The sequence below is a fragment of the Gracilinanus agilis genome, chromosome 4 (assembly GCF_016433145.1).
Source record: "Gracilinanus agilis isolate LMUSP501 chromosome 4, AgileGrace, whole genome shotgun sequence".
Classification (NCBI taxonomy): Eukaryota; Metazoa; Chordata; class Mammalia; order Didelphimorphia; family Didelphidae; genus Gracilinanus; species Gracilinanus agilis.
This window is the reverse complement of record NC_058133.1, coordinates 334,768,862-334,793,431: the sequence shown is the minus strand read 5'-3', so window position 1 is coordinate 334,793,431 and position 24,570 is coordinate 334,768,862. Positions and strand designations below refer to the sequence as shown.

At 34.8% G+C, this 24,570-nt stretch overlaps 1 protein-coding gene across 5 annotated transcripts in view; it reads left to right on the top strand.

Moving 5' to 3' along the window:
* Positions 1-24,236, top strand: part of MAP3K7 (mitogen-activated protein kinase kinase kinase 7) — a 77,410-nt gene extending 53,174 nt beyond the window's left edge. For 3 of the 5 annotated variants that reach the window (XM_044676480.1, XM_044676479.1, XM_044676478.1), the window contains 4 exons: positions 4,787-4,892; positions 20,346-20,407; positions 21,110-21,225; positions 24,015-24,236. In XM_044676480.1, coding sequence (XP_044532415.1) covers positions 4,787-4,892; positions 20,346-20,407; positions 21,110-21,225; positions 24,015-24,195 — 465 coding nt within the window. In that variant the 3' untranslated portion in view covers positions 24,196-24,236. The remainder of the gene's footprint in view (positions 1-4,786; positions 4,893-20,345; positions 20,408-21,109; positions 21,226-24,014) is intronic. The other 2 variants (XM_044676482.1, XM_044676481.1) reach the window with 1 other exon arrangement.
* Positions 24,237-24,570: the final 334 nt, after the last annotated feature.

Genomic DNA, 24,570 nt, shown 5'->3' with positions numbered 1-24,570 from the left:
TCTCAGTAAATTTTTTATGTGGAATAAGAGATATGGAAAACCCTTATGTAAAAAGTATATGTAAAGAATTGATTGACTCTTCAAAATACACATTAGAAATATATTTTTTTAATTCAGTAAATATTTGTTGAACATTGTTATAAGCCTGACATTATAGGCAATAATGATGTTTAGGGACGTGATCCCATCTTCTCACCAAAAAAAAACAAACAACTAGTTATAATCTGTTTAAGGAGATGTAAATGAAGCAATTGGAAAACAAATACAAGATAATATATAAGATATCTAAAATATATCCCTAGTTCTCTGTTAGTTTTTGTCATACCTTGGATTCTGACTTTAAATGACTAGTCTCCTTTAGTAATGGATTAATTTAGACTTCTTTCCACAATGATGTGTTTTAGTTTGTGTCATGGACTAAACAAATGTAGATATCTTTTGTAATCATTCCCCTCACTGATGACAATGGAAATTGTTTTCTTTAAATCTATAAATAATCTTTTTGCGATTTAAAATGGTTTTCACAAAGGAAATAAGCTCCATTTTTGTGCTCTTGGGGAAAAATTCTGGTATTTGGGACATGGACATAATTCTTGCAGCAACTGTAAATTACAGATAGCCAGCTTACTCTAGACAAAGGCAAAAGACAAATGCTTTAGTTATTTTTTAAGGTAGTAATACAATCCTCATAATCCTTCTAGAATGGAGAACCAAATATGGATGATTTTCCAGGGGTCTATTTTTTAGTGAAAAATAAAAATTGTTTGCTCAGTGACTTTATTCTTATTGCCAGATAACCAGTCATCCAGTTCTTTCTACATTAGGAGAGGAACTCTAGGTCCTATCACCTGTACTTCTTACTCGTTAGGAAAGCTTGGAAAACTGGTGGTTCTAATTCTCTGTATGGAACATCAGATGAGCCACCTGCCTTTTATATAGTAAAGGTAAAAAAAAAGAGAGTAAAAAGGAAGAGGTTCAAATCATGGAAGATCTATTATACATAGTATCACCTATATAATTTTTCTATCTAATTATATGTCTCCTACCACATGATCAAGTTCATCCTTTTTTTCTTGCTCCCTAAACCTATAGTCCTTGTTTTTTCCTTTTCTTGATAAGTAGCTTTCTAGAAATTTCTACCAAGATCTTGCACTAGCCCCACCCCCACCCCATCCCACTCCCCCAAGTCTCAGCATTTTCCTATGTAATATAAGCCTTAAATATCAAATTGTTCCAGAAATCAGATTAAAGAAAGAAAAAAAGAAAATACTGAAAATCAACACTAATTATGGGCAGTTTTCTGGTTTATACAAGGCAATTTACAGTGTGAAAGGGAACACAGAATGTGGCCTGTATTTAGTCTTTACATACTTGCATATGAATGTCTTGTTTTTTTTCTCTGTAGAATGAAGGCTTCTTAAGAACAGGGATTGTTCTGTTTTGTTTTTATTATTTTTATATCTCCAGCAAGTAGCATAGTACACGGCATATAGAAGGTGCTTAATAATGCTTGTTGATAATTGATTGCTTTAGATCAATGTTGCAGCTAACAATATCTCTGCTCTGCCTCTTAAAGGAGACAGCATGATGTTAATAAAACTTCTGCTCTTAATGAGACAGAATGAACCTAATAAAACTTAAAACACATGTGAAGTACAGGAGACTTTATGGATATCTGGGACAAAGAATAATACCTACTTTATAGGTTTCCTTGTTATACTAAGAAATATAAGCTATACATTGAGTATAATTAGGCACATGGAAATACCTAACATGAATGCTGAGTTCATTGTTTTATGGCTAAAACTACATGCAGAAAGGGGTGAGTGCAGTATTAGGTTTTCTAGCATTATTAAACTATTTGCAAAGATAATTCAAGTAATTTGATTTTTTTTTAAACAAACCATTGTACTTTACACTGTTCCTGTTCTACTGTCAAAAAAAAAAGAAAATCACATAATAGTAAGCTTTCCAGGGTATTTGTAGTTTAAAGAAGCTATATAATAAAATCAGGATTATTTTTGAGGTTAAACTTCTGTGTTAGTAATCTCATCTCTGATATACACTGGCTCTCTGACCCTCCTGAACAAGTCTCTAAAGTCCCAGTTTCCCCCAAACAACCCTCCCAAGACTTGTAGAGAAGGGATAGACTTGCATTGGTGGAAGAAGTTCCTCCTGCATTGATGAAGTCAATAAAAAAATGCTTTACTCATAATGTGTAAATTTACATGAATAAATTAGCTAGGGGCTTTCCCCTTCCCCCTCAACCCCTGCCCAGGATAAAGTATATCCATGCCATCCAAATACTTAAATTTTACTCTTTTGTTGACTTGTGATAAAACTGTCATTGACCTTCTCCCTACTTTGACAATTATTTATTGGAATGCGGTTGGAATGTTCATTGATTAGTCACTTATTGGACATCCCATTAAATCAATATTTAGGGGTTTTTTTCCCTTGTAATACTGCTTCATCACAGGAGATAGACAAGGGGTTTCGTAGATTCAGAGAATTAGAACTGAAAGGAAACCGAGCATATCTTAACCTACTAGGTGGAAGGGGGAAATAGAGTTCTTGGGCCTGGAATTCAACTCCAACTTTAGACAAGTTTACTAGCTGTATGAACCTGAGTAAATCATTTAACCTCTTGTTTGCTTCAGTTTCCTCCACTGCCTCTTTGGTTCATGAGGATCAAATGAGATGATTTTGTAAAGAACTTAGCACAATGCCTGGCACATAGTAGGCACTATAAAAATGCTAGCTACAATTATCTAGTAAAACCACCCTATTCGACAGATGAGGAAATTTAGGCCTAGAGATGTTGAATGATTTCCCAAGGTTGCATAACTGACCAAGTTACCTGGAAATTCAACTTAAATGATAGCATTAGGCAAGATTTATTAACTTTCAAAAAATATATTCCCAATTTTAAAATTGAGACATAAAAATCATGTCATAATTCATTTTCCTAAAACAACTCTTGATTCTTTTTATATAGAGAGAGATTTGATCCTGCGCAAAATAACTCTGGTAAATGTCTGCCTGTGCTAATTACTTCTGCAATTTAAATTTGGTTTAATAAAACTGCTGTGTGGTATTTCTGTGCTCTATTAAAGATTTGTCATCATTCCCAGTGGTAAATCAAATTATCTACCTTGTGAAAATAAAATACTAATTTTTAAGATATTTTTGATACTTTGTAACCTTTTTGAACTATTTTTAATACTTTGAAGTTTTTTATCTTATCGAAACTACTGACTTTTTTCATTATTTTCTTTGCTCATTGAAAAATGGCCCAAATTTAAGCACAAACCAATTGAATTTCAAATTAAAGACTAAACAGATGTCAGATTTCTCATTTATAGCACTTACCTTTTACTTTTTTTTTAATTGGAAAATTACTGTTCCAAGTTTTGATTCATTTTATTTGAAGTTTACTTTTAACTTTCATACCCAATACATTGAAGCAGCATCATGTTCTTCATTGAGTAATGTATCTTTTTAAGTATAAAGAATCCTTTGGCATTTTATGGTTTGGGGTTTAACTTGTTATAACCTTTCTTGTGGTCTTAAATTAGTAGAGACAAAATTGGAAACTGGTGACAAAAATATCAACTTCATTCCCTGGTTTCATAAATCCAGGAACTCTAGATGAGAACAACCATATGGATAATATGAAAGAGACTGGTCCTAGGACAGATGAAAAATTGAAAAAAAATCCAAAGTAGGAAAACATTTTCAAAAAGGACTTAAACTTCAGAATTACAATAGTATTTTTTGTGTTCAGCTAGATTATTCACTTTACTAGGTTTGATCACATTTTTAAAGAGTTCTCTCAATATTCATCCAGATATTCACTTATTTCCATTGGAATGTTTTCTGAACCTCTTTGTGGTTTATTTCCCTTTTTTTTGTTTAAGTTTGCTATCTTATATATTTTCATTCATTGTCATGAGTCACAGATTCCTATATTTTTCTTTTTAAAAATCTTGTTATAAATTAGGTCAAGTCTTAATACTCTTGAGCAGTTTCCTGATTTCTCTTTATTAGAACTCTGAAAATAAGTATTTCTTTGTAAGCATCTATGTTGGAAAAGATAAACTACAATCAAATCAGTACAACATTTTCTATTAGTCACTAGGACCTTTAATAATTTTTTAAAACTAAGGAGGTCTTGAAATCTTATATCAGAAGACTTACACTTGATTTATTTGGAACATATCTGAGAGAAGGATACCAAAGGAGAAAATGCTACAACAAATACCTGAAACTCTTTTTTGGTTTCCATTTTATTTATTTAAGTTAGCATAGTAACTGGAAAGAGCACTAGATTTGAAGTAGAGGGTTTCTGGGTTCTGATCTTTGCCTTTCATTACCTTTGTGACTTTGATCAGATCACTTAACCTGTCAGGCCTCAGTTTACTCATTAATAAAATAAGGGGATTGACCTCCTAGGTTTTGTGAGCCTGAGGTGAAACATCAGTGACATGTTAATGCATCATAAATTCTGTTTTATATTTGCCCATCTAGTTACAGTTAAACTCTTTAAATTATATTTTATTATACATTGATTTCATTTATCTGCATTCTTTTTTGTTTCTGTTTTGAACTATTTCAGTGGCATACATGAAGCAAAAAAGAAAAGACTTTATTTTTCATAAATAGTTTGTAAAACAATATTCAATCATTCCTTTTTTTTGTATGGTGATTTTACATGTAATTCATATGGCAACCTTTTTTTCAGAATGATTTTTTTTCATACTGCTTTTCATTTCTTCTTATACAGGTGAGTAGTAGGTCATCCAGTCCTAGTGTAAGAATGATCACTACCTCAGGACCAACTTCTGAAAAACCAACAAGGAGCCATCCCTGGACCCCTGATGATTCCACAGGTGACTTATTGATTATTTCTTATTTTTAACAGGTTGTATGTAAGGATTCAGTTTTATCTTTATGTTCATTTAGTAATATCAGTCATTTAGTACCTATTGTAAGGGTTAAAATAGGAGTTTTGACAAAATGAAAGTAGCCTTTAATAATTTAAGTTTTAATGAGAATATAGTAGAGTTGTAAATTAGTATTATCCCTTTAAGCCAGAGGGAAAAAACTTCTAGCAGCTTTTAAAAATTAACAATTTAGTTTAATTAAAATAGAGATAGTAAAAGAACATAGTAAAATGAATATAGTAAAGGAGAGAAATCTAGGAAAGAGGTAGAGAAAGAAAATTTCCTAATGTTTATACTAGTTATAACTACCTATAATTACTACCTAAAACTACTTATGTCTGCTTATAACTGCTATTAGAGAAAGTCCAGCTGATCACCCTTCAGCTCAGCTCACCAGAATATATATGTATATATATATACATATATATACATATATATGTATGTATGTATATCTCCCAACCACCAACTAATCACCAACCTACACCACTAACTACCAAACTCCAAAGACCAACTCACACCCAGCAACCAATTTCCCCTCACAACTGCCAGCCCTGTCAGCAACTGACTCCTTTTATAACCTTTTCATACCTCACTTCCTGTCTCTATGGTTTCTACTTCCTATCACTGTAGTCTGGTTAAACCCTACACATCTCTATGGTAAGAGGATCTCCAGGTCCCCCATTAAATAAAAGAAATTTAGGAAATCCTTTTTACAGTACTATAGGCCAGGTACATTGCTGAACACTGGGGATACAAAAAGAGTCAAAAGGCAGCCCTTGTCATCACAGAGCTCACAGTCTAACAAGCATACAGATATTTACAAACTGCCTCTGTACTGAAAAAATAATAAGTAAGAGAGGGGAGGTGTTAGAATTAAGAAGGGTTGGGAAAGACTCCCTGTAAAACTGGGATTTAAAGAAAGCCCATAGGCACAGAGAAGGAAGGAGAACATTCCAGGACTAGGGCACAACAAGGAAAAATGCCCCAAGCCAAGAGATTGGAGTGTCTTATTGTCAGACAGCAAGATAGCCAGTGTCCCTGGATCAAAGAGTATACAGTGGGGAGTAAGGTATGAGGACTGGAAAGGGAGGAAGGGGTTAGGTTATGAAGGCCTTGGAATACCAAACAGCATTTTGTACTTCATCCTAGAGGTGATAAGGAGCCACAGGAATCTATTGAGTAGTATAAGATTAAAATTAATATCTAACACTTTGAAGTATTATATTTTATAAAGTTTATTAATAATCACTAGAAGGAAAGGAATAAAAGGGCAATTATCCTACAAAATAGTACCGTGTGACTAGACTCTTTTGTCTGTTTAAAAAGACTGCCAGTGCCATTACAGGAAGAAGTGGGGTGGGGGAGTGGGTAGACACACAGAATTTATATCCTGCCTACATCAGCACGTAACAACAGGAAGAGAATGGGGTGCTGGGAACCATAGTTTTTAGGGTATCAGATTCTAGTTACATAATCGCCCCTGTGATCCTTTGAGAGACTAGTTTCCCCAATGGATCATTTAAACATAACCAGCTTATACCTCTAAGGATCTTCAACTAGAAGTACATAAACCATTGCACTTGCTAAGGAGAAATTAAAATAATTTTGGGATAAAAGGGAAATAAAAGAGAAAGAGAACAAAACCAATGATTGCTAGGCGCATTGACAAAAAAACAATTAGGGGGCAGTCCCCCTTGGCATAAGTGTGTACATTCAAAATAAATGTGTTCAACTCTCCACAGTTCAATTCACCATATCCCAACCTTCATTCTGGATCTTTTGATGCAGTGTCTGGTTTCTGCAGGCATTTTCATGGCTCCTTCTCCAAAAAGTTTACTTTCTTGATTTGGGGAGGCAGCAAGTTTATTATCCTAAAATTACTCTTAAATAAGAAAAATTTTTATAAATATAGAATTTTATGACAATAATACAATTCCCCCTGAGGAAGATGTTGACCAACACACATATCACCCAGGGATGCATGGCTGAGTAAGGAAGGGGGGAGCTCACCAAAAAATGTAAGATTAAAATTAATATCTAATACTCGAAGTATTCTATTTTATAAAGTTTATTAATAATCACTAGAAGTAAAGGAATAAAATATTAATTATCTAACAAAATAGAACCACAAGACTAGATTCTCTTGCCTGTTTAAAAAGACCTCCGGCCACCACTGCCATTACAGGAAGAAGAGAAAGAGAGAGGCAGACACACAGAATTTATATCCTGCCTATGTTAGCACATAATGACTGGAGGAGAGTGGGGTACTGGGAATCATAGTTTTTAGGGTATCACATTCTAATTACACAGTAGGAGCTGTGCCATTTGGGGAACTATACTTCAGGGAAATCATTGCTAGCTCTGTACAGAGAGTAGGTTAGAGTGGGGAGAGACGAGGCAGGCCATGAAGTTATTGCAGTAATCCTAGTATGGCGTGACGAGAGCCTGTACCTTGGTGGTGGCAATGCCAGAGAAGAGAAAGGGGCCTTTGGGAAAGCTCTTGCAAAGGTAAAATCAGCAGACTTTGGTAATAGGTTGGATATGAGGAGTAAGAGAAGAGTCAAGAATGATTTTAGAGTCCTGAGCCTGAGGAAAGAAGGTAAGAGATGTGGAGAGTTTGGGAGAAAGATGTCTGTTGGTAGAATCTTTACAAAGGCAAAGTCATATTTGAATTATTCAGGTAGATATTAGGGTATATACCTTAGCAGCAATCAATAGGAAAATAAATCTGGTTTCATGAAAACAAGCTTGCCTTCTGTATTTTTGTTTCCATGGGTTTGAGTATTATTCCTGATAAGAGGCATGAAGTCTTTGGTGGAAATCAGGTGATTTTGTTTTCTTTCCAGTTAAAGAAATATTCTGATATTTCAATGTGTGTTTTTTCCTTTCTCATACTTCTTTTTGATATTAGTAGAAAACTAAGATCACTTAACTTATTCTTAACTGATAATGCTATAGGAAAAAAAGGTCATCTTGGCCCTTACCTGAAAGACTAAAATTGCATGGTATAATAGAGTGCTGAAGTTGGAAGTAGGAAGACCTACATTAAAATCTTGCCCCTAATACTTACTGGGCTCTGTGGCTGTAGGCAAGTCCCTTAATCTCTGAACCTGTTTCCTCCTCTGTGAAGAGAAGGTGTTTGCTTTTTTAAGGTGCCTTCCATCCCAAAATACAATTCTAATCCTACCATGTAACAAAAACAAGTAGTTATTCCTTTTCATGGTCGTGAATCCTGAAGCCTTTTCAACCCAAAGGAGGCAACTAGTTTAATGTGTTATGAGGTAGATTTTACAAAATGAACTCCAAAATACTCTCTAAGAAGTCCTGCGTGTCCCACAGTGAACACTATGTGCTTTAAAATCAGCATGTCACATTGGACTTCAAAATGAAGTAGCTTCATTGAAAAACAACTGTAAAATCATATCATAGTCACAACTAAGCTAAACTTGCCATAAGGCAAAAAAGATGCATTATAGAGTGTTATGGTATGTCATCATCAGCATTGACTTAAGTGAAAAACAATAATAAGAATATTAATATTACATACTAACTCTAGGGTGCTTATATAATTGTGTGGGGTTTTTAACCCTTACCTTCTGTCTTAGAATAAAATCTATGTATTGGTTCCAAAGCAGAAGAGTGGTAAGGGGCAGGCAAAGAGAGTTAAGTGATTTTCTCAGGATTACACAGCTAGGAAGTGTCTGGGGTCAAATTTGAACCCAGGACCCAGTCTCTAGGGCTGACTCTCAATCCATTGAGCCACTCATCTGCCCCATGTTATATAGTTTTTAAGATTCTTTGATCCACATTTGTCACTGTCATGCCTAATGGGAAAACCAAGCACCCATAGCTCTGGAGAGAAGGTGCTGGTTTGGAAGTTGGAACACTTGAGATGAAATGCCATCTGCCACTTTTTTCTATCTGAGTAATCTCAGGCAGGCCCCTCTCCCTCTTTGAGCCTTAGTTTTCTCACCTTTAGAATAAAAAGATTAGACTAAGTGACCTCTGAGGTCACTTCCAACCCTATATCTTTGAGTTTAAGTGCCCTTAGAAAATTTAGGCCATTTGAAAATTTGTGAGACAAACATATTTTATAAATGATAAATAAATAAGATTTGAAGTCATGAGCACATTCCCATTCATCTTTACAGAAGTAAACCACTATCCATATATGGTAATAGATATTTGGCATGCTTTAGTCATGTTTATAATTTAATTAAAACTGAACTGGGCCACTTCCCTTCCCATGTGTGTCATGTAAGATAGCACTATATTTAGCAATGGGCGTGCTCACTGGTTTTAGTTAGTTTAAATTTAGTGGTGGCTTCTTCACTTCTAGCTCAGCACAGCCCAGGATGGTTCAGTACATTTATCACTGACTACATGGGCCAAAATTATTAGCAACCTGTGGCAAAGTGATGCTCCCTCAATCTCTACCAATGGTAAAGAAACAGGAAAGCATGGTTTTCATGTGGTAAGATATATGCATTTGAAAATTCTAGCCCTCCCTTTTGGTTCTTTAGACCTCAGGTAAAGAAGGACTTCTCTCTTATCAGTTTATGTCTCTCTTATGAGAGCTGAGACTTAGAGGCAGGCATATTAAGGCTCTGCCTAGAATTTAGCACATAATAAACTTTTATAGAACTTTTTATAAATGCTTGTTTCATATGCCAGAAAAATTCAGTGACACAGTTCTCTGATGAAAGTCATATTTAATATAGTTGAGTTTCAGAAGCTCCTCCAGTGGAAAGTAACACAAAGCAATTTATAGGCTTTGTCTAGAACTCACAAATTCTTTGCCCAGCACCACTGACCTTTGATCCCCATTGTGACATCCAACTTAACCTTGTCTCCTTTCCCAGCCTGAACTAACACTCAGCTTGACAAGCATTTGGCAAACTGTAAACTTATATTAAAGTACTAGAATTCTACTGGACAAAATTACCTTACCACTATTTTTTCTACTTTGTAGCTTTTTTACCCTTTTCCCCTTGCCTGTTGGTAACCAATGGTAATCTAGAATCTAACTTAAGCCAGAAGAAATTAAATTTCACTGATACCAGCTATATTACCACTGTCCTATTGATTAACCTTTTTTTGGTTGGCATTATTGTTAAGTAATAAGTAAAATCTCATGAATTCAGAATGTTAACTTGGAATTTATAATCATTTACAGAGTTAAAGTCTGCCTCTATTAAGGCAGGGTTTACATAGCAAATTAATAGTGATAAATAGGATAGCAAATTATAAAAATGAAGAACCGTTTTATTTTTTAACTGAGAAACATTGACTTCAGAGTAAATGCCAAAAGGTCACAGAAGTAAAAAGAAAATTTACTAGGTTGTTTTTGCAAGCGCAAGAACATTTTCTTTCATTTAACTTGCAACTATATTTGATAAATATAGCAACTTAAGAATCCTATATTAGGGGCTAATTAAATTGGAGGGGCTAGACACATTGTAGATAAGAGTACATAAAGTCAGGAAGACTCAACTTCATGAGTCCAAATCCAATCTCACTTATTAACTGTGCAACCCTGAGCAAATCACTTAGCCCTTTTTATCTCAGTTCCTTCTTTGTTAAAATGATCTGGAGAAAGAAATAGCAAATCAGTATGCATAGCAAGATAACCCCAAATGAAGTCATGATGGCAAAAAGCTGAAAAATTCTTAATAAGAAGTTGGAGGGGGTGGGAGTATGAAACATAGTATTTGGAGGAGCCAAGAGCACACAGTGTATTGTAAGATTAAAATTAATAACCATTAACTCCAAGTATTATATTTTATTATATTTATTAATAATCTCTTGAAGTAGAGGAAACAAAAGTAAAAGTAAAGCCTGAGTAGAGCATTTTTTCCAGTCCATGTTAGCAGGAGAAGATAGCATGAGGGCAGGGTTACAGAAACTTTTTTCCAAAACATAAGGACGTGATGCGTGATGTGAGGATGAAAGTGGAATTCTGGGAAGTGTAGTCCTGGGGTACAAAATTCTAATTAAACAGTATGACAATAGACAGTCCAGTGATAATGCTATAACATAGAAAGTGCTAGAAAGATTCATCTGAGATTTGGGCTATTGATGAACGTCGAAAACATAGAGGTGAAAATAAAAAAAATGATAGGTTTCATGTAAGTACATACTGCATGCAGAATCCTGTAATACATGTTCTGAAGGAAAGACAATAGGTTTATTTTTTTTTCATTTTTTTTCTTTTTTCATTTTTTATTATTATTTTTTAGAAAAATTTTTTCCATGATTACACATTCATGTTCTTACTCTCTCTTCCCCCATCCCCACCACCCCCGTAGCCAACTTGCATTTCTACTTGTTTCTTCCTATTTCATAGATCAAGACCTATTTCCATATTATTGATAATTGTTCTAGGGTGGTCATTACGAGTCTACATCCTAATCATGTACGCATCAACCCATGTGTTCAAGCAGTTGTTTTTCTTCTGTTTCCACTCCTGTAGTTCTTCCTCTGAATGTGGGTAGTGTCCTTTTCCATAAATTCCTCAGAATTGTCCTTGGTCATTGCTTTGCTGCTAGTACAGAAGTCCATTACATTCAATTTTATCACAGTATATCAGTCTCTGTGTACAATGTTCTCCTGGATCTGCTCCTTTCACTCTGCATCATTTCCTGGAGGTCATTCCAGTTCACATCGAATTCCTCCAGTTCTTTATTCCTTTGAGCACAATAGTATTCCATCACCAACAGATACCACAATTTGTTCAGCTATTCCCCAATCGAAGGGACATTCTCTCATTTTCCAATTTTTTGCCACCATAAAAAGCGCAACTATAAATATTTTTGTACAAGTCTTTTTCCATATTATCTCTTTGGGGTATAATCCAAGCAGTGCTATGGCTGGATCAAAAGGCAGATAGTCTTTTAAAACCCTTTGAGCATAGTTCCAAATTGCCATCCAGAATGGCTGGATCAATTCATTACTCTCCCTTGTTGTCATTTTAGCCAATCTGCTAGGTGTGAGGTGATACCTCAGAGTTGTTTTGATTTGCATTTCTCTAATTATTAGAGATTTAGAACACTTTTTCATGTGCTTATTGATACTTTTGATTTCTTTATCTGAGAATTGCCTATTCATGTCCCTTGCCCATTTTTCCCTTGGGAGTTGGCTTGATTTTTTGTACAATTGATTTAGCTCCTTGTATATTTGAGTAATTAAACCTTTATCTGCGTTTTTTGTTATGAAGATTTTTTCCCAATTTGTTGTTTCCCTTCTAGGGTGATTTTTAAATGATGTTTCTCTTTCTAACTCTTGCTGCTGTATTGTGCTGGAAATATATTGAAATGCTGATGACTTATTTGCATTTATTTTGTATCCTGCAATTTTGCTAAAGTTGTTGACTATTTCTACTAGCTTTTTAGTTGATTCTCTAGGATTTTTTAAGTAGACCATCATATCATCTGCAAAGAGTGATAGCTTAGTTTCCTCCTTGCCCACTTTGATACCTTCAATTTCTTTTTCTTCTCTAATTGCTACTGCTAGTGTTTCTAGTACAATGTTAAATAATAGAGGTGATAATGGGCATCGTTGATTCACTCCTGATCTTATTAGGAAGGCTTCTAATTTATCCCCATTGCATATGATGCTTGTTGATGGTTTTAGATATATACTGTTTATTATTTTTAGGAAAGGCCCTTCTATTCCTATGCTTTCTAGAGTTTTCAATAGGAATGGGTGTTGTATTTTGTCAAAGGCTTTTTCAGCATCTATTGAGATTATCATGTGATTTTTGTTTGTTAGTTTTTTGATAAAGTTATGTGGATGGTTTTCCTAATGTTGAACTGTCCTTGCATTCCTGGTATAAATCCTACCTGATCATGATGGATAACCCTCCTGATCACTTGCTGGAGTCTTTTTGCTAGTATTCTATTTAAGATATTTGCATCTATGTTCATTAGGGAGATTGGCCTATAGTTTTCTTTCTCTGTTTTTGGTTTGCCTGGCTTTGGAATCAGTACCATGTTAGTGTCATAAAAGGAAATTTGATAGGACTCCTTCTTTGCTTATTATGTCAAATAATTTGTATATTATTGGAATTAATTGTTCTTTGAATATTTGATAGAATTCACTTGTGAATCCATCAGGCCCTGGTGATTTTTTCTTAGGGAGTTCTTTAATAGCTTGTTCAATTTCTTTTTCTGATATTGGTTATTTAAGTATTCTACTTCTGCTGTTTATCTAGGCAATTTATATTTTTGTAAATATTCATTCATATCACCTAGATTGCTATATTTATTGCCATATAATTGGGCAAAATAGTTTTTAATGATTGCCTTAATTTCCTCTTCATTAGAGGTGAGGTCTCCCTTTTCATCTTTGATACTGTTAATTTGGTTTTCTTCTTTTCTTTTTTTCATTAGATTTACTAGTACTTCCATCTATTTTATCAAAATACCAGCTTCTAGTCTTATTTATTAATTCAGTAGTTCCTTTACTTTCAATTTTATTAATTCCTCCTTTGATTTTTAGTATTTCTAATTTAGTGTTCATCTGGGGATTTTCAATTTGTTCATTTTCTAGTTTTTTAAGAACCCAATTCATTAATCTGTGCCCTCCCTAATTTGTTAATATATGCACTTAGTGATGTAAATTTTCCCCTTAGAACTGCTTTGGCTGCATCCAATAGGTTTTGGTAAGAAGTCTCATCATTGTCATTGTCTTCAATGAAATTATTCATTGTTTCTATGATTTGTTCTTTCACTAACTTATTTTGGAGAATCATATAATTTAATTTCCAATTAGTTTTTTGTTTGCCTCTCCATGTATTCTTACTAATAACTTTTTATTGCATTATGATCTGATAAGGTTATATTTATTATTTCTGCTTTTTTTGCATTTGTTTGCCATGTTTCTATGCCCTAGCACATGGTCTATCTTTCTGAATGTTACATGTGCTCCTGAAAAGAAGGTATTTTCCTTTTTGTCCTTATTTATTTTTCTCCATATATCTATTAAGACTAATTTTTCTAGGATTTCATTCACCTCTCTTATCTCTTTCTTATTTATTTTTTGGTTTGATTTATCTAGATCTGATAGGGTAGGTTGAGGTCACCCACTAGTATAGTTTTGCTATTTATTTCATCCTTGAGCTCCACTAGCTTCTCCTTTAGAAATTTGGATGCCATACCATTTGGTGCATACATGTTGAGTACTGATATTTCTTCATTTTATACTGTCTTTTATTAGTATGTAATTACCTTCCCTATCTCTTTTAACCAGACCTATTTTTACTTTGGGTTTGTCAGAAATCATGATTGCAACTCCTGCCTTCTTTTTCTCAGTTGAAACCCTATAGATTTTGCTCCATCCTTTCATTTTTATTTTATGTATGTCTGCCTGTCTCATGTGTGTTTCTTGTAGACAAATATGGTGGGATTTTGGTTTCTAATCCACTCTGCTATTTGCTTCGGTTTTATGGGCAAATTCATCCCATTCACATTCAGAGTTATAATTATTAGCTGTGTATTCCCAGACATTTTGATTCTCTCTCCTTGTCCTTCCCTTTCTTCTTTCACTATTTCCTTCTACACCAGTGTTTTGTTTTTAATCAGTTCCCCTGGTCCCCTCCCTTATTGTACTTCCCTTTCTCCCCTCTCCCTTCTTATTCCTCTCTTATTATCTTTAGGGTCTTTTTAAACTACCCCCCCTCTTCACCCCTCTCCCTTCCTAGTGTTGCTTCCCTTCCCACCAGTCCTTTTGTTACCCTTCTATTTCTCTATAGGGCACAAAACAATTCTCTGCCCCAATGGATCTGATTGTTCTTCCCTCTTTAAGTTGATTTTAATGCACTTAAGTATTAAATATTTCCTCTTTCCAACCTCTTTACCTTTCCACTATATTGTTATTCTTCCCTGTTTGCCCCATGCGCTTCTTTATGGAATATGAATTTACTCCATTTTGTTTGTTTTCCCAATTTTCTTAATATTACCTTCTTTTTTTTCCCTCTATAGTTTTGTGTATATTTATACATACATATATATCTATATCTTGACATTTCATCTTATACAATTTGTAACCATTCCCTCTATGTAAACTTCTTCTAGTAACCCTGTTGATAATAACAATTTTTAATATTTGCCCATATCTTCTTTTCTTCTAGGGATACAAATCAATTGAACTTATTGGGTCCCTTAATGAAAAGATTTTTTTTTTTTATCCCTCCTCCCCTTAATTACCTTATGGTGATTCTCAAGTTCTGTGTTTGGGCAGCAAACTCTCTGTTTAAGTCCAGTTTTTTCTTAATGAATACTTAGAAGTCCTCAATTTTATTGAATGACCATACTTTCTCCTGCAAAAATATAGTCAGTTTTGCTGGATAGTTGATTCTTGGTTGTAGACCCAGTTCTCTTGCATTCCAGAATATTATGTTCCATGAGTTCCGGTCCTTCAATGTAGATGCAGCCAGATCCTGTGCTCTCCTAACTGTGGTTCCCTGGTATCTTAATGACTTCTTTTTAGCAGCTTATAATATTTTTTCCTTTGTCTGATAGTTTTTGAATTTTGCTATAATATTCCTGCAAGTTGTCAGTTGTGGATGAAATGTAGGAGGTGATCTGTGGGTTTTTTCAATTTCACTTTTCCCTCTTGTTCAACAATGTCAGGGTAGTTTTCTCTGATAATTTCTTATAGGATGATGTCTAAACTTTTTCTTTTGTCATGGTGTTCCAGTAAACCAATAATTCTTAAATTGTCTCTTCTAGCTCTGTTCACCAGATCTTTGGTTGAATCAATGAGGTGTTTCATATTCTCCTCATATTTTTCATTTTTTAAATTTTGTTTTATATATTGTTGCTGCCTTGTATAGTCATTTGCTTCTAGTTGTTGAGTTCTATTTTTTTAAAGACTGAATTTCATCACTGGCTTTTTGGTCATCCTCCTTCTGGTCTGATTTTCTTTGTAGATCATCTTTTGCCTTCTTTTCTTCATTTTTAAATTGATCAGTTCTGGCTTTTAAGACTTTATTTTTTTGTTTTAGTTCATGTATTTCCTTTTTCAAATTGTCTTCAGCCTTTCTTGATTGCTTTTTGAGTTCCTGAAGTTCTTGAATTAATTGCATTTTGAGATCTTCCAAAGCCTTTGTCCAATTTGCTTGAACTTCTTCCTCTTCTTCTATTTCATTTGCTCTCTTTTCACTTCCTTTGAAAGAAGCTGTCAATTGTAATTTCTTTTCTCTTTTTCTGTTGTTTACTCATATTTTTTCCTTTTCTGTTCTGCTAGTTCGAGCAGATGGATTTAATTTAATGAGCTTTGATGAAAGATCTTCTCCCAGCTGGCAATGGAGGGTTGTTACTTTCTCTGCAGTGTATGGGGGAAGGGTGAGTTTCCCTGACCTCTGAAGACTTACCTAATTGATGGGATTAAGCCTGTATTGATTGGATTAGTCTGTATTGCTTAATGTGCCCTGAGGCTAAAACCTCAGGGGAAAGAAAAAAGTGGGGTACAAGATGGAGTGTTTTCCCAGAGCTGTCTGGCAGTAGGGTGCCCTTGCTTTGTCCTCCTGTTTCCTGGTTTTCTTTCCTCTTGAAGCTCTTTGTTCTCTATGTCGGTTTGATAAAGCCAGGTGGTCTGAGGTTTGGCTTCAACTAAGCCGTCATCTTCTGAGCATTTTTGCTGTTTCTCTGGCTTTCTCCTCCAGTCACCTCCCAGGTACCTGTGTTCAACTTCCTGAGTCCAGTGCCAGCAAGGCCCTCTCTCCAGGAAGGGTTGTCGCAACCCCCCGCCTGGAGATTTCAGGAGCTACTGGAGACTGCACATCGCATGGAGGAGGGGTCCTGGGATTCCCTTTATCAACCTCAGACTGGGCAGTTCAAGAATTCAAGCCTTTTTCTTTGGCATACCTCTTTAGCTGTCCAGCAGTAGGGTCTCCCTACTCTGTCCTGTTGTTAAATTTGGTCCTCTTTCTTCTCAAAGTGCATTGTTTTCTATCTCACTATGGAAGGGTGAGGAGGTTTTAAGATTTGCTCTGTCTAAGCTGCCATCGTCCCAGAATCCAAGACAATAGATTTAGAGAATTATAGTTAACAGTATGACATGACAAAAGCATTAATAGCAAAACAAGGTGCTTTTTAAAGTTCTGAATGAAATGAGAGATAAGGATTGAGGGAAGATCTTTATACTTGAAAAGCAGGAGGGAATTGCATACAGGTTGTGGGTAGAGAGATTAGTATAAGTCAGGAAGGACAACCCTCGTCTTACCACAGTAGGAAAGAAGGAATATAAAGAGCCTGAGATTTGGGAAATGGAGGAGAGGTGAGGAAGATTATATTATAGTGTTCCAGTATTCTCAGTGAAAAACTTTGATTTCTCCTGTAAATGACAGTTCAATTCAAGGACAAGAAGGAAAGGCAGGAGAAAGAGAAAAGTTTGGAACCATCAATATAGGGAGTGAGATATATGTAGAATAAAAGGATTATGGTTGCAACAAAGATTTATGTACCGATACATTTTTTTTAATCCTTAACTTCCGTCTTATAATCAATACTGTGTATTGATTCTAAGGCAAAAGAGCCAGACAGTGGTGGTTAAATGACTTCCTGTGAGGGCTCTCAGTCCACTGAGCCACCCAGCTGCCCCCTACCAATACATTTTTAAATCAGCCTGACTTCAAGACTTGTTTTCTCCAGTGAAGCTCAGAAGCTCCTGGTGCAAAAGCAGAAAAAAATTCGGAAGGTAACCCAAAGAGTAAGTTTTTCAGATCATCATGACAACATTAAAGTGTCTGATCATGTTATTAAAGCCATATAGAAATGATAAACTAAAAGGGTCAACAAAGAGATCCTGGAGAGCATAGTAAAGATAAGGAGTAGATTAAGTGTGACAATAGGAGTAGGAAAGGTTGGCAGGTTTGGATGAGAAGGAATTTAAAAGTTTGGACATTGCAAAATAGAGTCATTTATCTGGTGAGTGAGATCCATTGTCTGACTAAGCCAAATGGGGTCAAATGTCACCCAAATGGGGTAGAGAAAGGTTGTTAACATTGGAAAGATTGAAAAAATGACATGATTAGTATGAATGCTGAAATCTATGAGTGGCAGTGAGTGATGTACAGATGATGACCATCAGCCAGCTACTGAATTCACTAAAAGAACAGGGAGGGTAACTCGGAAATACACAAGTGATGGCTGACTAGAACAGAGGGTACCAGTGGGAGAGCAATTATAATTAAGTTGGATATGTAAAGCAGAACCAGATCACAAACTACATTGAAATACAGGAATTTTAGAATTGCTATATTTGATCGTAGAGAAACCAGTGTGTCCATGGAGTAACAACTATACCAGAACTGTTCGTTATGGATGGGGTTAGGAACTGAACCTGTGATTTCAGTAATATTAGAAAACCTAAGTGAGAAAACATCACTCCATTAATATTGATTGGTAACCTCAGACTTAGGTACCCAAACTATCACACTTGCTAACCTATGTATTTTGTATTCCACAAAACTTCCAGTGTGACCAGAACAGAATAAAAATCATTGAAAAGTATTTAAAAATATAATACAACATAATGTTATTTTGTGATTTTCTAAGTTATTACGTGGTCAGCCAGGATCCATTTTCTCTTTGAGTTTGATACTTACTACTGGCCCAGAGCACTAGACTTCAAGTGACTTGCCCAGAGCCACTCAGGCCAGACTAGGTCAGAGGTAGGACATGAACCCACAGCTTCCTGACATTAAGCCAGCTCTTTCGCCCATTATACCATTCTGTCTTTCTATTTGTTATATTACTGAAAACTAAATGTGCTGTTTTGCTTGTATAACGGTAGGCATAATTGAAATACTTCTTACCCAACAGGAAGGCAAATCAGCCAGGTGAAACTGAGCTCAAGGTCTCAAGTTCCCCGTGCCTGGGCTAAATATGTAAAGTAGATATTTAAAACAACTGCTTGGTTCAAGTACTCAAGCATTTTAGAAATGCACACTAATTATTCATTTCTTTTTATTAAAGTAACTCCCTTGGGGAGCCTTGAAAGGCAGTAATACTTTGTTAGCTCATTTCTGATGCCTGGGTTGTACATAAAAGGAATAAACCGTCATTTTTTGGGGAGAGCTCTATAAATTTAGGCTGATACAGACTAGCTTCATTTACCTTCATATATAAATGTTCTTTTTTCTTATAAACTTAAACATCCACAAATGTAGACATTTCAATATTCAAAGAACAGAAAAGTGGATTTCATATGAAATTTGTAGATTGATTTCATCACAGCTAAAAAATTCTTAAAATACTAGGGGGGAAGGATGGAAAACAGCAGGAAGCAACAAATCAGGAGGTCACTGAGCCATGAACCTTTCTGTCTAGACTGAATGTTGCATGTCAGCTATCCTTTTGGCCTTGTCTTCATTTCTAGTATTTCTTAGGGAGCATTAATTACTAACATGCCAGCAGCTCACCATTTTGTTTTCCGGTAACAAGAAAGGAAAGGAACTACTATTAAAATATCTAATGTTATTCTACCATGATTTTCCCAGTACACTCTCTTTTGAAATTTCATAGCTTGTAGTATTTGAAAACCCTAGGTAACACTTCTGGAATAGTGGCAGGAAGAAAAGTTTCCAGTAACATCTTGTAGTGCTAGTTGCTTCTAAACCATTCTGAAGATGTCTCCATGCAGGGGCAGCTGGGTGGCTCAGTGGACTGAGAAACCAGGCCTAGAGACAGGAGGTCCTAGGTTCAAATCTGGCCTCAGATACTTCCCAACTCTGATCCTGGGCAAGTCCCCAATTTTAGCCAGCTCTTTTTGTTCTTCTGCCTTGGAACCAGTACTTAATATTGATTCTCAGAAAGAGGTTAAGAATTATTTTTAAAAAAAAGTCTTCATGAACAATTGCCATTTCAAACTGTTTTAGCATAATTGGCTAGAGGATTAAGGCAACCAAATAACTTAGGCCACCACCCACCGCCTAGGTATAGCCTTAAGTAAGCCTGGTATAAAGAGGAAATGAGAGAAAACAGGTTTTGGCTAGGTAGGACTTCTCTGGATCAGAGCTTAAAGCATCCAGTTGTCAGGTGTCTGCCAGAAAGCAGAATCTTTGATTAAAATGAATTGTGTCAAGTTTTGTTTCTTTTTAGTGTGATTGTCCCAGACTGTCTTAATAGTGCTGTAGTTGTCAGTCATTTTAATGCTAGGGTATCAGAACATGATTTTACGAAAAACATCTAACAAATCCATATCTCATTTTACTTAGCATTTATATAATAAATACCTTATTGGCTGTTTTTTAAATTTGTAATCATTCTGAATAATTAATACTACTACATATTTTTTTCATTTGGAAAATTATAAAATTCCCAGCATGGTTTTCGATTTTTTTATGTAATTGTGCCTATTATAAAGTTTTTTAAAATATGAATGTTTGAATTCTAGATACTAATGGATCAGATAACTCCATCCCAATGGCCTACCTTACACTGGATCACCAACTACAGGTAACATGTTTCCTTGCTGAAAACTCCTTAACTTTTAGTCAGTACTCTTTTACTAAAAAGAATTTCTCTTTAGAGATGACAACTATGTTATTGGCCTGATTCACTTTTGAATAAAGTTACAATAAATTGCTTTTTGTTTTGGGTAATCAAATGAGAAATGTGTAGATTGATATGTTCTTATTTCATTATTCATTTTTGAGGGACTGTTTCATCTTTATTCACTACTATTTAGCATAATATTTTTATTCTTTAAGATCAGAACATTAAAAAATAGCCATTATGTGAGTTTCTTTATTATTTGACACACTCCGCAATCCATTCTGGTGTTAATGTTGGTTGAACATATAAATAAGAACAAGGTTCAGTGATTCTACATGTGATTATGTGAGCTATAAACATCTTTTGGTATAATACAAGTAATTTGGCGACCTGAAATTTAATACTCTTAGCTAAGAGAGCTTTGGTCATGGTACTGTGTAACAAAGAAAGTGTTAAAACAGCAAGTATAAATTTAAGTTCTGAGTTAACCCTGGCAAGAGTGTGCTGAGATTTTCTAGGACATGGTTTAACACTTATTTTTAAAAGCTTACTGGTTTGTGCAACCTGGTACTGGATAAATATATTACAGTCACAGTCCAACTAGCTAGATTAGATAATGAGATTTCATTTGATTATGTTTTAACATGTCTGATTTATTTTCAGCCACTAGCACCATGCCCAAACTCCAAAGAATCCATGGCTGTGTTTGAACAGCATTGTAAAATGGCCCAAGAATATATGAAAGTTCAAACAGAAATAGCATTACTATTGCAGAGAAAGTAAGTAAACTCTTCATCTACACTATCAATTTTCATTCATAGAGATTTTCAACATATCTCTGGAGATGTTAAAAATTTAGGTTAGGGAGCAGATAGGTGACTCAGTAGTTTGAGAACCAGGCCTAGAGATAAGATGTCCTAGATTTCAGTCTGGCCTTACATCTGTCCTAGCTATGTGTCCCTAGGCAAGGCACTTAACCCCTAGTTCCTAGCCCTTACTGCTCTTCTGCCTTGGAACCAGTGGAAGGTAAGGATTTTAAAATAAAATAAAATTTAGGTTAATATCTTTTTGCAAAAATGGAGATTGAAGTGTCTTCAGAATAAATAACTATATTCCTAACCTCAAACTCTCATTGAGATCCATATTCTAAAGTAAAAAGTTTGTAGAGGTCATTGTATCTATGTAAATGAGCCCTTTGGCTTGCTTATGTATATACCATTTTTACTACAATGGGAGATGCATCAGTGCTGTTGCAACTCTGTTTCCTGCATCTTATACTTTTAAAGTTAAAATACTACTAAAAGACATAAAAAAGTTTCCTCATGTAAGCATACTATTTCAAGTGTTCATACTTTTTGGGGGGGTTTTAAATTACTAGGATGATGAAGATAACTTTTGGGACCAGATTTGTGATTTTATTGCTTTAGGGAACTTATAGGGAGGAAATTACTTCTTCCAATGCAGATCAGCATTTGTACTGTGTTTTTATAGTCTTAAAAAGTTGTGTGTGACAGAGCTATCAAACACAAATAGAAACAGGAGCCAATAACTATACTAAAGGATCCCTGAGGACCCACAATGACTTAGAAAATTACATAATAACATTATCTATTTCTTTTTCTTAAATATTTCTAAATTTTAATCTGGTTTAAATCCTTCTCAGGAATGTTGAGGGCTACATATTGACCAGTGATGCTGAAAGGTTTAATAACAGCCCAGCAATCTGTGTGGGTCAGAGGCAAGATTTTTTAATATGGGTGTTCTGTCACTATGCCACACCATTTCTCCTTTATTATGTTATTTTTAAAACGTGTAATATTTGCAGAAATATTTTTAATTCTCCAGTATATATTTGGAAAAGTCTAATTATTCTGAAATTATAACATGCCCATACATATACTCATTCAACCTATATCAAGTTCTTTTGCCCTGTTTTTTTTGTTTTTTGTAATTCTTTTCCACTTAGACATTTCTAACTTTGCATTCCTCTTAGTCCTTAACTTCACCTCAGGAAATGCATGTTTTATCTTGGCCAAGTTGGGACTAGTGGTGATCACTAAAATAAGATCCCAGGGGAAGAAATAGTTCATGAAGAAATATTTTGAAAACATTTGTTAATTGTCTCTCAATTTCAGTATAGGAATGAACATGAAAACTAGAAGATACTGTCTTTATGGAGTAATTTGTTATGTTACTTATTATTTTGAAGACTGGGCCTCTAAATTTTGATAAATTACTATTATGTATACATTTATTATGAGCAGAGTATTGCCATTTGAAGGTGAAGTCAGATACAAGATGAACTGTTCTGGAAATTCAAGATATAAGACTATTATACTTGGTATTTATAATTTTGTTAACACTTTTTAAGTTACTATCTTAAGTAAATTTTTCATTTAATGAAAAAAATTTTGAGCAAAATTCTAAACAAGGAAAGCAAAATATTTTTCCAACTTTAAATACTTGATGTTTTTATTTCACAATCTTTTTTTAAACCCTTACTTTCTGACTTAGAATTGATATTAAGTATCAATTCCAAAGCAGAAGTAGTAGTAAAGAAGTAAGGACCTGACAATTAAGAGTTACATGACTTACCCAGGGTCACACAGCTAGGAAGAGACAGAGGCCACATTTGAACCCAGGACCTCTCACCTCTAGGTCCGCCTGACTCTATCTACTGAGCCACCTAGATGCCCCCGCATTATTTTGTTTGTTTGTTTTACTCAAGAATTTTATAGTTATTATTCACCCCACCCCCAAAGTCCAGTTTTGACATACTCATTTTTTTAAGTTAACACTAAGCCCCTCAATTTTAAAAGGTTTCAACAAAAACAAGCTCCCTAGGCTAGAGCTCTGCCAAGGTCTATGATTATCTTCTCTGAAAATATATACAGAATCAAGTAATATAATCCAAATGTATTCTTATGAGGGGCTTACATGTAATAATTCAAAGTATGCCCTGTGTTTTCAGCAAAGTGGTATATTCTAAAATAGGAAAGGGATTTATGTTAGATAGCATCTATTTCAATTAACTGGCTAGGGCTGTCTTATCTACATCTTTGGCTGAGCTGCATAGAGTTAAATGTGATTGTGACTTCATGGCATGAATGTCTAAGTAGAATTTGTATGATAAAACCATGTACCTTATTACCCTTACCTCCTGGTACCCTAAGAAATAACCTTTCCCTAGCCCATCTTTCCCTAACTAGATAAAAAAGTGAGGATAGGAGGTTGAAGGGGTAATCAGACATAATATTCCCTTTTTTGTTACTGTTTTCATTTTTGTTGTGCCTTTTATCATCTCTAAATCCTCTCATTTTAGGAGTGCAGTTATTTAAGAAAGGATTATATTATTTATGTACTTATTAGGACTATGAAATGATAAAATAGTTTTAGAAGATTCTTTCCATCCCACTACATTATAATTATATTATTTGAGTAGCATGCTTGATATATATAATAATGGACCAGAATTAAAGTTTTAATTGCTTGAGCTACCAGTTAGCAACAAATACTATATAAATTCTTCCTTCATAATTGGGATTTTATTATGTGGTATCCTTTTTAGGCAAGAACTAGTAGCAGAATTGGACCAGGATGAAAAAGACCAGCAAAATACATCTCGTCTGGTACAAGAACATAAAAAGCTTTTAGATGAAAATAAAAGTCTTTCTACATACTACCAGCAATGCAAAAAACAATTAGAGGTCATCAGAAGTCAGCAACAAAAACGGCAAGGCACTTCATGATTCCCTGGGACCTTGGATTTGAAAATTGCGCACAGAAAGACTTGGTTTTTTTGGGGGGTGGGGGGCATTAGTACTTATAATTCATGAGTGTTAGCTTCTTGATGTGTTCTGAATGCCTACTCCCTATATTTGCTGCATTTGTTACATCATTTATTTTCCTATTCTTCTGGTGGACATGCAGTTCAGCAATCCTGTTGAATAACATGGAACATCCATGACTTGAATAAGCAGCAGAACTCAACATTAAGGCAGATACAGTGAACCATGACTGCATGCTTATTGTGTTGAAGGCTAGCCTGACAGAAAGAGAAGGTGGGTTACAATGGCTGCTATATTGAAGATCTTCTTGGGTTTCATATTAGGATGTTACCTCAG